General features: G+C 41.7%; 1 protein-coding gene across 13 annotated transcripts in view; it reads right to left on the bottom strand.

Annotated features, from left to right (window-relative positions):
* The window catches only part of ITGB3BP (integrin subunit beta 3 binding protein), an 81875-nt gene that overhangs the window by 34204 nt on the left and 30677 nt on the right, over positions 1-16994 (bottom strand). For 12 of the 13 annotated variants that reach the window (XR_014790518.1, XR_014790519.1, XR_014790521.1 and 9 more), the window contains 3 exons: positions 16170-16248; positions 9869-9962; positions 7843-7902 (listed from right to left, as the gene is read on the bottom strand). Coding sequence is in view for 4 of the 13 variants with exons in the window: in XM_084852320.1 (XP_084708446.1) it covers positions 7843-7902; positions 9869-9962; positions 16170-16248 (233 nt within the window). In the remaining 9 variants the exon portion in view is untranslated. The remainder of the gene's footprint in view (positions 1-7842; positions 7903-9868; positions 9963-16169; positions 16249-16994) is intronic. The other variant, XM_084852324.1, reaches the window with a different exon arrangement.

Genomic DNA, 16994 nt, shown 5'->3' with positions numbered 1-16994 from the left:
ATCCCATCACTAATAGAAAGGCAAAACTGCTCATTTTATGCTAGCATGGGAACCCAATCCTGGCTCTAATGAAGTCGCAGCTCACTCCCGCCACCACCCCACTCCCGCCACCACCCCACTCGTGTAAATGTGCTACACAAGAGCATTTGAATGGTACTAAAGGGGTGTTAATGGCAACCCTGAAAGTTGTTGCCATTTTCAACATCCTGAAAGTTGCTTAGTGATCTAGGAGTCAAACATTCTTTTTAATGTCGCATTTTTTGAACTTTTTTTTTAATGTAGCAAACGTTTGACATGGGAAATGGAACTGAACCAGATGCTGCTTCAACTGCACAGGTGCAAGCCATTGGTTGTGTTGCAACAGCTGTAGAAGATCTTTAGAACTGCCAGATGGTTGGGGCAAACCTTCTGCATGCAAAGCTTAGTTTTGCATGCAGAAGGTCCCCGATTCAGTCGGGAGAGACTTCTGACAAATTCCAGAGAGCCACTGCCAGTAAACAATACTAAGCTGGACGGACCAGCGGTCAGACTCAGTATAAGGCAGCCTCCTACGTTCTCCACAAGGGAGCCCCAAAGAGTGACAAAAACAAGACAGATAACCTACAGGGCTGAAGTCTCATTAGTACAATGCACTGCCGATTAAGAATAGGCAACATCTGCCTTCCTACCCAAGGCCCAAGGCAGAAAAACCTCCCTTCTTTCTTTCCTGGATCACCCAGCCTGCAAGTGAGTCACTGCATGGTTGCAGCAGGCTGAGCGGAAAAGTGCTTTTAAGCCGGCAAAACTTCGGTGCTTTGTCCTGCATACCACAAACACATTTTTAAACAGATACTTTAATCCTACTTGATTAGAGAATAGCCTAGTGAGTTAAAAGTCCCTTTTACATCTGGGCACAAGACAGAGCACTCTCCCCAAGAATTCAAATATTGCTTAAGAGTCAGCAGGATAAAGGCTCATTTTGTTCGCATTTACTCCTCCGAAACGTTAGAACTGTTCAAGTTCCCTTTGAAATATGCAGAGACAACCTACACGTACACAAAGCATGCTTTGGACTGCACAACATGCCTAGATTTCATCTCCTGGCAGCTGCTCCCAAGTTTGCTTACATTCCCTTCAAAAAACATTTTGTTTACTGTAAATGCTAGTCATGGGCAAACAATGGTGCTCTTTTTTTATGCTGCTAATGCAAAATGATATACTGAGATCTACATAATGCCATCCATTGAGGAAGGAATGTTCTGAATTAAGTTGTTTTAAGTAGAGGCTGTTTATGTAAAGTAAATAAATTTCATGCCTCACCATGTGATGATAATGTGACATTCCATCTGTATCAAGCCAAAGAATAGTCATAGGTTTTATGTCCTGAGCGTAACTAATTAAAAATAATTATGGAAAGCCACATCCAAAAGCAAAAAGCAAAATAAAAGAATGTGTTCTTTCACCAGCTCCTCCTTCCCCTTTATGTTTTTACTTCTGACATTCCCCTTCTTACTAGGACAGCAAAATGGACCCCAGTCCTCATTACAGCTGTGTTTATATTGTTAACATTTCAATGTGTATCATTCTGACCCATATATGATTTGATATATTCTAAGTACTAGCTGACATTTTAGTTGACAAGCCTTCAGCATTAAAAAACTGAAGAATTAATCATGATCCAGCAGCCAGCATGTTTAACGGAATTATTATTTTTGAGCACAAATAAGCCTATACTTTATTTCACAGTAACTACAGAGGCACCACTCCAAAATAAAGCTTAGGATACCATGGTGTTGTTTCTCTGAGGGCTTCATTAGCTATGACGACAGTAGGCCAATTTTTAAATGATACCACTGACTTCAAAACTAAAGGAGAATTCTGTCAAATGAAAAATCTTAAATTTTGACCCACTCCTCTGTTCTGTTTTTATCCTCCACAGAGCCTGAGGACTGTATCCAATTTGACCAATTTTCTAAACTTGCAGCTGCAGGGATACTTATATGTGACCAAGATGAGACTGCCCAGCTTGATTGTGGTCACAGATATTATAGAGGTTTGTTTCTCTTGCAGCAATGGTACAAGATAGTGCATGTTTGCTTTGATGTTTTCCAATGATCAAATACTCCTTCAGTGGGATGGGAAGGAGAAAAGCGGGGGCGGGGGGGGGGCAGAGGTTCAGTTTACATGTGGGACCATGCCTTGAAGCTTGCTTGCATGCTTCCCTCTCCCTTCTACCTTCCTTTCTGTGCTCCAATTCCCTCCCTTGCTTCTGGTCTGAGCAAACCATGCTTTAACTTCAAACCAGAAATGGAAACTACAAAGTGAACTGGGTGTCTAGTTCTGGTTTGCAGCCAGACTATGGCTGTGCGAAAGGGAAGCTTTAACATTACTCCCCATCTAAAAAATTATATCCAGCTTGTACATTTTTGTATAAATTTTCCAAAGCAGCTAACAATAAATATTAATAGAAGCACAACACTTAGAATATAAACTACAAATGAAAACTTAAGTCACAGAAAGAAATCAGAAGAATAAAAGCAGCATCGGTCATAAAAGTAATAACACTCCAGACCGTTAATAACACACCAAAAGTAATAACACACCTGTGCAAAGGCCACCATTCACTGAAAGCTCAACCTAGGGCCTAAGAAAAAGCAGGGCAGACCTCTTTGGGGAAGGCATTCCATAAATAGGTAATTCAGAAAAGGCCTTCTCACTGGTTGCCTCACCTCTGAAGTTGAGGACACCCAGAGAAAGGCCCTGACAAAGATTGTAATGCCTAGGTAAATTTGTATGGGAGAAGGTAGTCCTTCAGTATATGTAATTTGTTATATTTATACCCTGCCTTTTCTCCATGGAGCCAGTGATCTTTTTTTCCATTTTATGTTTACAACAACTATGTGAGGTAGGTTAGGCTGAGAATTAGTGATTGGCCCCAAATCACCCAGTGAATTTCATGGCCAAGCAGTGAGTAGAACTCGGGTCTCCCAAGTCCCAGGCTAACACTCTAACCAATATACCGCACTGGCCCAGATACCTGTTTCCTCAGTTGTAAAGAGTTTTGAAAGTTAAAGCCAGACATATAATTGTGCCCAGAAACAAAACGGGAGCTGCAGCAGAACGGTTTCAACACAGGTGAGATCTGTTCACTGTGGATAACAGTGCCAACCAATAACCTAGTCATTACATTTTGCACCAACTGAAGTTTCTGAGTAAACTTCAGAAACAGTGCTAAGTAGAACATTTACTAGCAGTCTAACCTGTAGCCAGGTTCTCTGTCTAGGAGGTGCTGCAACTGGTGCACCAGCCTAAGCTGATGAAGGACCGGGAGAGGCTTTGTAAGAGCTAGACATAACAGCACCCCCAGTTTGAGAATTTGGTTCCAGGTAGGAACAGAACCACCAAAGCACAGTGCCCCCAGTACCCATCTCAGCTGAATTACAGCTGATGATATCAAAAGCCACCAAGAGGTCCAAGAAAATTAGCATGATCTTCTTGTCCGTCTCTTGTGCAAGTCATCCAGCAGGATGACCAAGGCAATTTTACTTCCACACCCAGGCTGGAAATCAGATTGAAATGAATCTAGATCATTAGTGCCATCCAAGAGTGTCTGGAGTTGACCCACCATGACTCACTTGAGCACTTGCTCTAAAAGGAAAGCTTTGCAACTAGCTGATAGTTGGCATAGTACAAGGTTTTTGTTTTGTTTTTTAAAGGAGTGGCCAAATGGAAGCCGCCAGCTGAGATTGCCTATCTTTGTAAGACTCATTCACTACCTCCAGGACCCAACTGGTCCACCTTCTCTTGAAAACCACAAGCCACAATGGTTGCGATGGACTTATAGTTAATGTAAAAAAAAAGAAAGAACAAGAAAGCACATTTGCTAAAAATTAATGTATTGCATTAAGAACAGAAAAAGTTCTCTTTTCAAGAATCCTAAACAGATACAAAGCAAATAAAAAAGTACATAACGGGGGGGGGGGGAGAAGCAAACAAGTAAATAATGTCATGTGTTCATTACGTGTTAAAAATAAAGAATGAGAAAACACCACTCAACACATCTGACACTTGGAAAGCTAAGTCTTCATCGTTAGACTGTCCTTTATGCTGTTTCTTTTAAAAACTAAATCATAACCATGAGGGAGAATTAATCTATTTGATCAAGATGTGTGGTTGCCTGTCTGGCACCAAGAACACACTGCTGAGCTACAGAGATTTCAGATCGTATCGATATAAATGCTAAATGACTACAAGCTTAGGAGAAAGGAAGTATTGTCTTGAGTTTAAGACACAGGACCAGGAGTCAGCTGTCCTCTCATTTCACACTTTACCTGGGAAACCAGACAAGCCACTCATCTTCATAGCCTGTAACCACAACTTTGTAACAGAAGACACACATGCTCTTTTCTCTCTCCCCGTACCTATTGGTGGCAATGTCTAAATTCATATTCATTAGCTAGCAGGTACAGTGCTGAGTGTCTCGTTTTGGTTCCAAGGTCACAGATTTTGTAACTGCATTTCCAAACACTTTCAGAGGAAAGCTATATGGGACAGCCCTATAGTTAACCACTCGTGCACAGTGAAGAATGGTTCCATCTGGGTGAGTAGCTTACCAGAACCACTGCTCAGTTCACCCTGTAAGTATGGGTACAATAATAAAATGGCATGGTGAGATTATCTGCAAGTCTGGTATAGGACATGATGACCTGGTTCACAGCTGGGTCATCGTGGGTTATTTAACCGTGCAGGCTGGGTGTGCGCAACCACTTGTTTCAATGGGCTAAACAACCCTCCCACAACCCTTGATTAGTAGTAGGGTTATGTGAGGGCTGTTTAACCCTCAAACTACCCACGCTGGTCAGGTTCACAAGACACGATGCAATCCCCAATTGTAGGTTGCATATTCAAAATAGTGCTGGCATGTGCAAGGGCTCTTCATGGGTTAAATAACCCACAATGACCTGGCTGTCTCGTGCAAACTGGCTCGATATGTAACATGTGGCATTTATACGTGAAAATGTGTTTTTTGAATCTGTCAAGTTTAATTTTATAACTTTAAAAAATCTCTGCAAAAGGAAGCAGGCTAAAGATGTTCCACATGGATGCCTTTATGAAGCCCACAGGACTTCATAGAAGTAATTTATTTAGCTTGGTCATAAGCTCATTATAAGTCACTCAGTTGCACAACACAAAACTATAGTGTACCTTTTTTCAAATAAGATATGCTTACACCTTCACTTGGGCCCCAACTCAGAGAAGCAGTGACGTCAATGATGCGCCTCATGTGCTTAATGCAAGGCATGTTCTTAAGTACCTTGCTGAGATGGGACTTTGTAAAATAGAGATCATATGTCTCTGGGATGTGGCAAGGCTGTATTCATAAATGTTTGTAAAGTGCTCTCAGGTCCTCCGGTAATAGACACTAGAGAAATATTATTATCATTATTAAAGCCTTGAGATGCATCAAGGCTTTATTGTTCACTCAAAGACCCGAACGTAAGACAAGGTGATGTGGATAAGGAAGAAAAGGTGAAGAAAGTCAAAAGATGGGGGCAGCCCACACCCATAGAAGAAAAATATATATTCCTGTCTGATTGGCAAGGTGCTTGCATGGGGAGGCCAAGAGCAGTTCTGACTCTAATCCTGTGCCGTTTCGTATTTGTTGCATGGTGTTCAGAGAACTTTTTAATACACACATACAGTGGCCTTACTGAGATCAATAAGTTAAAGACACATTGCTGAGTGCAAGACTCTCTTAAATAGGGACTGGCTAGAAGGGGGGCTCAACTAACCTGTACTGAAGGCTAAGGCTGAGTGCCAAGCCATGTGAAATAAATAGTAAAGGAGAGAACTAAGCATGTGTAGAGTGCATTCTCTTCACCCCAATGTCTGTCTCATCATACAAGACTATTTTCCTGTAGGGATGTCACTTCTGTAAAAAAAACAACCTGCAAGTACACCATCGCATGTGGCAAATGCTGGTGTCTATTTCACCTTGTGTCCTGGCAGCCAAACCACACCTGCCAGTTGTGGTTTCACTCCATGTGTACCCATGGCAAAATAGGCATGTATCAGCATCGCACAATATGGTATACATCTCGCTTGCTTACGTGGAGATGGCACCGTGTAGGAAAACGGTTTTGTATTAAATGGTGCTGAGCAACACACATTTCTTGGATTAGCAAGCAGGGCTTTCAGAAAACACAGGGTTGTATCCAAACACCTCCTCCCAGTTTCCCCCAATTCCTGCCTCCGGGGCCTTTCCTGAGGGTCCCTCACCCTCAGGAGAGGCTTTTTGGAGGATGCATGGGGAGGAGGGTCCTCACGCTTGTGCCACACTGGATACAACTCATCATGACTTCCAGGCAGCCTTTGCCCCTTTAAAAAAAGTATTCCCTGCTCATTTATATTGGCTAGGACGAGACTCTACAGCTACCTCTTGCTGCAGTCAAAGAAATAAACAAAAAAGCACAGAGCTACCATATACCATACGGATCCTCTGCAGCAGACAGACTCCTACAGAAATACATATATGAGCAGAGAATAAATAGCAAGTAACAATGCTAGCAGACTCTCATCCAGTCTAACGTGGTGGTGGCCCCGCAATTATGGAATGATCTTCCCAACAAGGCCTGCCTGGTGCCAGCCAGGTTAAGACCTTTCTCTTTTCTCATGCAGTTGGCAGCATGTGCTGAGTTTTAGCCAGGTCCTGGATTTGTCTTATGGTTGATTCTTAAAGTTGTTTTAGATATAGGTTGTCTGTGTATACTGTCTGTTTGTGTGTTTTAATGTAAATGGTTTTTTTTAAAGTTTGTATGCTGTATCTTTAATAGCTTTTAATCTTTGTAAACAGCCCAGAGAGCTTTGGCTATGGGATGGCATAGAAATGTAATAAATAAATAAATGAAATGAAGCCTGACCCTCAAAACCAGCATCATTCCCCCTAATTAGAAAGCAACAAACAATTCTGTGTTAAATTACTTCCCAGGGTGCAACAGTGTTTCTGCCCCCAAATAATTACTGGGTAATTTGTGGAAATTGGGTAGGTGGAGTTTGATCTGCTCAAGCTCTATTCCCCACCCCCACCAGGTTCCTAATGAATGCATTTGCAGAAGAGCTTCCCCTGTCCAATCAGCTCACAACACTCAACATGCTCCAGAAGATAAAAGCAACAACTCCTGCAGTAGGCTGCTTCCACAGCAGATGAGTGTGGGTTAGCATGTCATGCAGACCCAGGCAGTGTCTGGACCCCTGTAAAATTCTATGAATGAGGCAGGGTAATGGTGCAATGAAAACCTCATGTGGAAGCATCCATAGTTGCAGATCCCCCTGCCCTTCTCAGGGCTAGAAACAAGAACTAGATAAAATCCATACTTAAAATGCAATCCTATACATGTCTACTCAGAAGCAAGCCCCAATGAATTCAATTGGGCTTATTCCCAGGTAAGTGTGTACAGGATTGCAGCCATTTATTCAACACCTTATTTTGGTGTTTTAGAACTGAAATCAGTGTCTAATATATGTATAGCCTATTGCTTTTCAATACACTGCAAAGTCACCACTAATACTAACAGCCCACTTATACTGCATTTATACTTTGTTCAGCTAAGCACTTCTTTAACCTGAAAGCAGAAACAAACTGCTGTCTTTATCTTGTCAAACAGCTTAAGTATCATACAACCAAACGGGAGCAAAGGGAAGAACAAGAAGACATTTTGCTGCAAGGAAAACAAATCCAATATGGTCTCTTATAAAAGGATGTTTCAAGCCTTTCAGAAGAACTCACTAAATGGAACCCTTTGATAACAGTTTGCCATCAAAGCAAATGCTACACGATCTTAACAAGGGAGAGAGGAAAGTTACCTTGGGCAGGAAGTCTTATTTTGCTCGTTTTCAGCAGCTTTTGCTTCTCAGCTTGCTCTACTAATGAACAAAATATATTTAGATATTATGAAAATGTTACTCGCGTGATTTTAATGTACAAAAACAGCAAAAAATGTTTCCTCTTCTTTAACATCCAAGGAAATTATTGGATTAAAAAATACTGGACTGGATCCAGAGTTATGTGAGTGCATTGAGTGCCTTGTAGCCTTCTGGAAAAGTATGGGAGGCTGCTGGTAGAAGGGGGAAATCAACGAAAATAGTCTCCCTCACACAAACACACTACTGTTCACCAAAACAGTGCTGGATCCAAACCATTATATCTACATCACTAGCCTTAGACAGCCAGGCCAAAATTTAAAACAATGCTACCCTCCCCAAGATCTCAGAGGTCCTAGGTTTGGTCCTAAGTCCCCAATGACCTACATCATTTCTCTTGGTGGTTTGTCAAACAGTAACATTCTTCCCATTATTTTAAATTACAAATACAGTGATGAGCCTGTTAGGATATATTAAGGACTGTATAAAAAATCTACTCTTAGAAGAAAATATGCACACAGTATCTCCCCCCCCCCACTTGGTATCTGTTAAATGGAAATCTAAGAAGAATCTTTCAGTGTGTGATGGCTTAAAGTTGTGAAATAAAGTGAAGATTACCAAATTTAGCAGTATCATCTAAGAACTAATAAATTCAACTCAGTGTGGAGTTCCTTTAAAGCATCCTGGATAGAGAGCCATAATCTAAGGCTGCAATCCTATACAACCTGGAGTACTGGGATTTACTTCTGACTAAAGATGTAAAATTTCTGGAAATTGAGGCTGTGGAATCTGCTTTTTCCCAGGGTTTTTTTCCCCTGAAAAATAGGAAATTTTGGAAAAAATGAAAAATAAGCAATACTTTTTTAGTGGTCTTTACAGATCTAAAGTCACATTGCTGCTTTAAGGCAACCTTGCCCAACCTGGTGCCCTCCAGATATTATGGACTTTAGCTCTCATCAGTCTCAGGCAGCATGGCCAATGGTCAGGAGTGCTGGGCACTGTAGTCCAAAACATCTGGAGGGCACCAGGTTGGGGAGGGCTGCTTTAGGAATATAAAGCAGCTTTTCTGTTCCTAAAGTTATTTTATGTATGATTTAGTTTGCTCATAAAATTATTATATTTTAAAACTTTAAAAAGTAAACTCAGTTAGTAAATTTATAATTATTGTCTGAATAGATTAGAACCACATTAAATGACTGCTACAGTAACAGTAACACAGGACTCTGTAGAGCAAAACCCAAGCTGTTAAGAATGCAACATTTACTATTAAGAATGCACAATGGTGACTCTACTCACATGCTGGGAAGCTGAGCATAAATGTCTATCAGTAACATATACTTTAGAACAATAATTTTAATAAGGAATAAAAGAATTAATTATGTTGGGAATCTTACAGAGAGGATTAAAAATATTTTTCCCTGTGGCTTCATTATTTCCAGACATTTTACATCTCTAGTCTTTCTATAAAAGTGTTCTTATTACATAGTTTTTAGAAATCATTTGGGGGAGAGTAAAGGCTTGGTAACAATATATTAATACTTGGTCTTAAATTCTAAAAGAAAACATTTCATAATCCGTTTTTTCCCAAATTTTTCTGTTTTTTTTCCCAGGCCTTCAGCTCTCGGCTTCTGACTAGATATGTTTAGGATTTTGCTGTAAGTTACCTGGAGTTATACCTGCTGTAATCTCTAGTCTTACCACTTATATATTTAATTATTTTGCTTAAGGTGGAGTGTCTTTTGAATCTCCTGGGTTGTATGATAGCATAATTCAATAGATTGTGAGCCATCTGTACAGCAAATATAGCATCTCCATAATAGTTGTGGGTGCTTGTGCAAAACATAAACTTTAAATATTTATGTATTATTAACATTTACATACCACCTTATCTGCTAAAAAGCTATCAATATGTGAAAGAACATATATTAATTCTACCACAAAAAATGACATTATGAAAAGTCATTCTTACATAGCTTCCTGGTTTTTCTCACTTCACTTTTTAAGTTACCGGAGTTGTCTGAAATGCCTATAATATTTTCAAGCTCTCTGGTGCCCTCTAAAGCCTGAAAGAATAATTAAAAAAAAATTAATCTTATTGCTGAAGCTCCTAAGAATGGCATTTCCCAAACCTCCTGCTCTTTTTTTAGGTTCGTTGGTTTACAAAAGGTACCATATTACTGATATTAACAGAAGAAATGAAGTGCTTGTATATGCACAGCACAATCACTTCTGTGGTTGAATGTCTCGTTCATACCCATTTCAGTTTGAGCAAATTATTGCTGAGGGAAACCAACAGGCAGCCACTTCGCATTTCCAGACTGTTTGCCTGAATCCCAGTTCTGCCTCCCAGTCAGTTCCCTTGTTCACCCAACCCCTCCGTATCTTGCCATACACACCATTCAGTGAAATGAACAGTAGCATTGGCTTTGAGTGGCCATAAAGTTCATCTCTCCTTTCCAGCCACTGGAAACTGATTCTGCCAGCATGCTGGTAGACAGCATCTGGCAAAATAAGCCTGCAACATCTGGATTGCAATATGCTGCAAGCAGCAAGCAAGGTAAACCAGCAAGAATTGCCTGCTGAGCAGGATACGTTTAAGGCACAGAGATGCCAACAGCTAAGCAACGAGACTTCATCAGCATTTAGGTTCCTTCTTGCATCATTTATTTGTCAATGCTAAATGTACTATTAAATCAACAGGTTGCCAAAGGAAGGAAAGCAAAGAATTCATTCAGGTATGAATTTGGGGGAAAACTAATGGCAACACATGTTAAATAGTGCAAAAGTGACACATGATTGAGTGACCGTTATCATCCCACTTTTGTAAGGTGTCTTTCAGCTACAGCCCTGGAAAGCCAATGCCTCATAGTTTCACCCCAAAGGAGTTTACCTTTCTAGAAATTACCGCTAAAACTGGGGTAGATCAGTTCCTCAGCACCATAGCCCAGGAGGACCTTACCACTGCAAATGTCTCAGGGCATGAGACACTTTGGAAATTAGTATTGCATGGGCACCTGCAGGTTTCAGTACAGAGTGGGGTATTTTGGAAAGGCAGGGACTGAATCAGCACTGTAGAATCTTAGGCTTAGACTGCATTATCACAAGCAGAAATCATAATGGGGCTTGGAAAGGGATAGGTTCTGTACTGAAGAGCTTCCTCATGAAATTCTCTGCTGTTTTACTGAACTGGTCCTTGGATGATCCTTTCTCTCTATGGGAAAGTGGGTGACACTCTAAAAGGTGATACAGCCACATCAACCTGAGAGGTGCAAGGACCTTGTTAATAACATCGGTGAATTTCCCCATTTTTTCTCTTTACAGATATATATTTTTAGATTGTGCTCAAGAGAAAGCCTCTCTGGTATTTAGCCTTGTCAAAGTTCTCTTTCTAGGTGGCAGGCATGTGATACTAAAACAATAGAAAGTAGATGCTAGTTCATGATTAATTTTTAAGTACATGAATAGCAGATGGAGAAGGAAATCAGATCAAGACCATGGCTCTAGTGGAGAGGGTAGTTAATGCTTTTGTTGTTCAGTCGTTCAGTCGTGTCCGACTCTTCGTGACCCCATGGACCATAGCACGCCAGGCCTTCCTGTTCTGCGCACTCTCCCGGAGTGTGCTCAGGTTCATATTCATTGCATCGGTGATGCTATCTAATCATCTCATCCTCTGCCGTCCCCTTCTCCTTTTGCCTTCAGTCTTTCCCAGCATCAGGGTCTTTTCCAGAGAGTTTTCTCTTCTCATTAGGTGGCCAAAATATTTGAGCTTCAGCTTCACTATCTGTCCTTCCAATGAGCACTCAGGGTTGATTTCCTTTAGGATGGACTGATTTGACCTCCTTGCAGTCCAGGGGACTCGTAAGAGTCTTCTCCAGCACCACAGTTCGAAAGCATCGATTCTTCGGCGCTCAGCCTTCCTTATAGTCCAGCTCTCACAGCCATACATTACTACTGGGAAAACCATAGCTTTGATTAGACGGACCTTTGTTGGCAAGGTGATGTCTCTGCTTCTTACTATGCTGTCTAGGTTGGCCATAGCTTTCCTCCCAAGGAGCAAGCGTCTTTTAATTTCATGGCTACAGTCACCGTCTGCGGTGATCTTGGAGCCCAAGAAAGTAAAATCTGTCACTGCTTCCATTTCTTCCCCTTCTATATGCCAGGAAGTGATAGGGCCAGCTGCCATGATCTTAGTTTTTTTAATGTTGAGTTTCAAACCAGCTTTTGCACTCTCCTCTTTCACCCTCAACAAGAGGCTCTTTAGATCCTCTTCGCTTTCTGCCATTAGGGTGGTATCGTCTGCATATCGGAGGTTGTTGATAATTCTCCCAGCAATCTTAATTCCGACCTCTGATTCATCCAACCCGGCATTTCTCATGATGTACTCTGCATATAAGTTAAATAAGCAGGGTGACAATATGCAGCCTTGTCGTACTCCTTTCCCAATTTTGAACCACTCGGTTGTTCCATGTCCGGTTCTTACTGTTGCTTCTTGACCCTCGTACAGGTTTCTCAGGAGACAGGTAAGGTGGTCTGGTACTCCCATCACTTTAAGAATTTGCCACAGTTTGTTGTGATCCACACAATCAAAGGCTTTAGCGTAGTCAATGAAGCAGAAATAGACGTTTTTCTGGAATTCTCTTGCTTTCTCCATGATCCAGCGAATGTTGGTGATTTGATCTCTAGTTCCTCTGCCTCTTCGAAACCCAGCTTGTACTTCTGGTAGTTCTCGGTTCGCATACTGCTGAAGCCTAGCTTGTAGGATTTTGAGCATCACCTTGCTGGCATGTGAAATGAGCGCAATTGTGCGGTAGTTTGAACACTCTTTGGCGTTGCCCTTCTTTGGAATTGGAATGTAAACTGACCTTTTCCAGTCTTGTGGCCATTGCTGAGTGTTCCAAATTTGTTGGCATATTGAATGCAGCACTTTAACAGCATCATCTTTTAGGATTTTAAATAGCTCAGCTGGAATACTGTCATCTCCCCTAGCTTTGTTGTTACTAATGCTTCCTAAGGCCCACTTGACTTCACTCTCTAGGATGTCCGGCTCAAGTTCAGTGACCGCACTATCATGGCTATCAAGGACATTACTATCATGGCTATCAAGGACATTAAGATCTTTCCTGTATAGTTCTTCTGTGTATTCTTTCCACCTCTTCTTAATCTCATCTGCTTCTGTTAGGTCCCTGCCTTCTTTGTCCTTTATCATGCCCGTCTTTGCACAAAACGTTCCCTTGAGATCTCCAATTTTCTTGAAGAGATCTCTAGTCTTTCCCATTCTGTTGTTTTCCTCGATTTCCTTGCATTGTTCATTTAAGAAGGCCTTCTTGTCTCTCCTTGCTATTCTCTGGAACTCTGCATTCAGTTGGATATATTTTCCCCTTTCTCCCTTGCTTTTTGCTTCCCTTCTTTCCTCAGCTACTTGTAAAGCCTCATCAGACAGCCACTTGGCTTTCTTGCATTTCTTTTTCTTTGGGTTGGATTTCGTTGCTGCCTCCTGAACAATGTTACGGACCTCCGTCCATAGTTCCTCAGGCACTCTGTCTATCAGGTCTAATCCCTGAAATCTATTCCTCACCTCCACTGTATATTCATAAGGGATATGATTTAGGTCATACCTGAATGGTTTAGTGGTTTTCCCTACGTTCTTCAATTTCAGTCAAAATTTTGCAAGAAGCAGCTCATGATCTGAGCCACGGTCAGCTCCAGGTCTTGTTTTTACTGACTGTATGGAGCTTCTCCATCTTTGGCTGCAAAGGACATAATCAATCTGATTTCGATATTGACCATCTGGTGATGTCCATGTGTAGAGTTGTCTGTTGTGCTGTTGGAAAAGAGTGTTTGCTATGATCAGCGTGTTCTCTTGGCAAAACTCTATTAGCTTTTGTCCTGCTTCATTTTGTACACCAAGGCCATGCCTGCCTGTTATCCCGGTGATTTCTTGACTTCCTCCTTTAGCATTCCAGTCCCCTATGATGAAGAGGACATCTTTTTTTGGTGTTAGTTCTAGAAGGTGTTGGAGGTCTTCATAGAACCGATCAACCTCAGCTTCTTCGGCATCAGTGGTTGGGGCATAGACTTGAATTACTGTGATGTTGAATGGTTTGCCTTGGATTCGTACTGAGATCATTCTATCGTTTTTGAGATTGTACCCCAGTACTGCTTTTCCCACCCTTTTGTTGACTATGAGTGCTACTCCATTTCTTCTAAGGGATTCTTGCCCACAATAGTAGATATGATGGTCACCTGAATTAAATTCACCTATTCCTGTCCATTTTAGTTCGCTGATTCCCAAGATGTCGATGTTCAATCTTGCCATCTCATGTTTGACCACCTCCAGCTTACCTTGATTCATTGATCTAACATTCCAGGTTCCTAAACAATATTGTTCTTTACAGCATCGGATTTTCTTTTCACCACCAGACACATCCACAGCTGAGAGTCCTTTTGGCTTTGGCCCAGCCGCTTCACTCTTTCTGGCGCTACTTGGAAATACCCTCTGCTCTTCCCCAGTAGTATATTGGACACCTTCCGACCTGAGGGGCTCATCTTCCGGCGTCATATCTTTTAGCCTTAAGATACGTTCCATGGGGTTTTCTTGGCAAGAATACTGGAGTGGGTTGCCATTTCCTTCTCCAGTGGACCACATTTTGTCAGAACTCTCTGCCATGACCTGTCCGTCTTGGGTGGCCCTGCACGGCATAGCTTATGGCTTCACTGAGTTACGCAAGCCCCTTCGCCACAACAAGGCAGTGATCCATGAAGGGGAGTTAATGCTTTATCCCCTTGTTATTTTCCCCACTTATACCACCAGCCTGAAGCTATTTACTTAACAAGGAAAACAGGTGCTCTTGTGATACTTGTAGATTTTTCCAGTGGGGCAAGTAGCAGCTGGGGTGGGGCATTTTAATCAAGAAAATGGCATGAGAAAAAGGGTTAGCCCCCCTGGTGAACCCGCTACTAATTTTTTTAAACCACAAAGGACTTCTGATGATGCCTAGTCTGGCCCAAATGCTGTATTCAGAAGGCTGATTTTCTTTGATGTGTTACTCAGGAGGTTTGACGTGGAGGGAAAGCAAGTGAAAGAACAACACTACCAAAAGCACTTAACATGTATATGATGCTTTTCCAAGTGCCCAAAGCACTTCACACATTACCTCAGTAATCCTTACAAGGATTCTGTAAGGTTGGGCAGTATTATCCCACCTAATTTTACAGATGGGAACTCAAAGACAGTGGTTCTCCTAAAGCTGAGGGGAAATTTGAATTAATGGCTATGGGGAGATTTGATCCAGCAGCATTTAGCTTGAAGCTTATGCTTTTAACTGCTATGCTACTCCAGTTTTCCATGTAGATCCTACTACGGAGCAAAAATCCCCAACAAAACCCCACTATATTACATAGTACACTGAACTGAATTTGAGTTTATTACATTTGTATCCTGCTCATTTTCCAGGAATATCAGGCAAGTAGACATGGCTTTTTCCCATTTTATCCTCACAACATTTTATCCTCTCACTCGCCATGTTCATACATAATAAGCCAGAATTCTGGAGAATCCTGATTTATTGTTCATGGGTTATTGGCTCATGCACACTGCCTGATTGCTCCCACTTGGTTCCACCTGCTAGTGGAAGCGGCTAAACAAACCAAGAACTCAGCAGCAACGAAAATCTTTGCGTTACGTCCAAACCTGACTCTTGGCTTGTTGCTCCCAAACAAGCCAGGAATTGGAGACCAGCTACAAACCCTGGCTCCAGATTCTGACTTCTTAGGAAAATCAGCCATCCCAGTTTGGACATATCATTAAGCTTTTCCTTGCTGGTGAGTTCCTGGTTGTTTAGTTGCTCCTGCTGGCAGGAAGAGCCAAATGAGAGCAATTGAGTAGCAGGCACAAGTATGCTGCTCATGAACAATAAGCCAGGACTCCCAGGAACTTTGGCTTATTGTTTCATGTGAACATGGCCACTGTGAGATGATAGCATGCAACTGGCCAAAGACACAATAAGCTTCATGGCTGTGAAGGGATTCCAACCCTGGTGCCCTCCCCAACATTCAAATCCAGTGCTCCACCAACAAAACCCATAGTGCCCATTTCAAAGTGATGGCAACCTGGAAAACTGCACACCTGATTTCTACTGAACTCAATTCAGCCTGTTTCCACACAATATATAATGGAGATCACAAAGACTGAGCTGTAATGAAGAAAAGAGCTCAATAAAAAAGAATAAATTAACTGAAAACCAAAAGGACCAAGACAGGGAACAACTGACCTGTAAACTGGTTAGGTTTTGTCTGATTTGTATGAATCTCTCTAGGGAATCTTCAACTTCAGAGTGAAGCACTAACAGTCTAAATGAAAGAGGGAAATGGAGAACAAGAACAAAATAAACAAAAAGGTTTCACCTCAAAAGCAGCCTAGAAATAATTTTAGAGATAGAGCAAATCAGTGCTTGCAGGTGATACAGCACTCCTGGCAACTACCCACACGTTAAATCTGACATCTCTGAAAGACCTTCTATGAAAGAACTGTTTGTATTCTGATATTTATCTCTAGGATCATGCTTCCCTCTTGTATACATCAACCACTAGTCACTAGTGAAATACATAGGTTTTAAGCATATGTTTAACCATACTAATTTACCATCATTACCTTACCTCTTCTACAAGCTCTGGCATAGGCAGCCAACAGCAACTGCAATTGATAGTGCTGCTGCACAAGAATGCCAAGCAAGCCCTGAACAATGCATGTGATTTTCAGGAGCAAGAAAGAAGTAAAAAGCCAAACTATACATTACAGTAATTGTGTGGCGGGTAACTAAGGCTTGCCTTTTTTTTACTCTAGTGCATGCGCAGCCCCAATTCAGATCAGGGCTACCGCATTCCAGGAGAGGAGGGTTAAACCTTCTCCACCCCACCTCCACTGACACCAGTGGAGTCTTTTTTTTCTTTTGTTAAGCCCTCCACACTGGGGAGCAGGGGAAGTCAGGGAAAAACAGGGTGTGTATGGGGGAAGGTTTAACCTTCTCCTCCCGCAGTGCAATGATCCTGATCTGAATCAGAGTCATGCATGCTTACACTAAAGTAAAAACAAAAAC

Source organism: Heloderma suspectum, chromosome 4, assembly GCF_057233095.1.
Source record: "Heloderma suspectum isolate Gila_16-S chromosome 4, 16-S_ref, whole genome shotgun sequence".
NCBI lineage: Eukaryota > Metazoa > Chordata > Lepidosauria > Squamata > Helodermatidae > Heloderma > Heloderma suspectum.
This window is presented reverse-complemented; position numbering and strand designations above follow the sequence as displayed.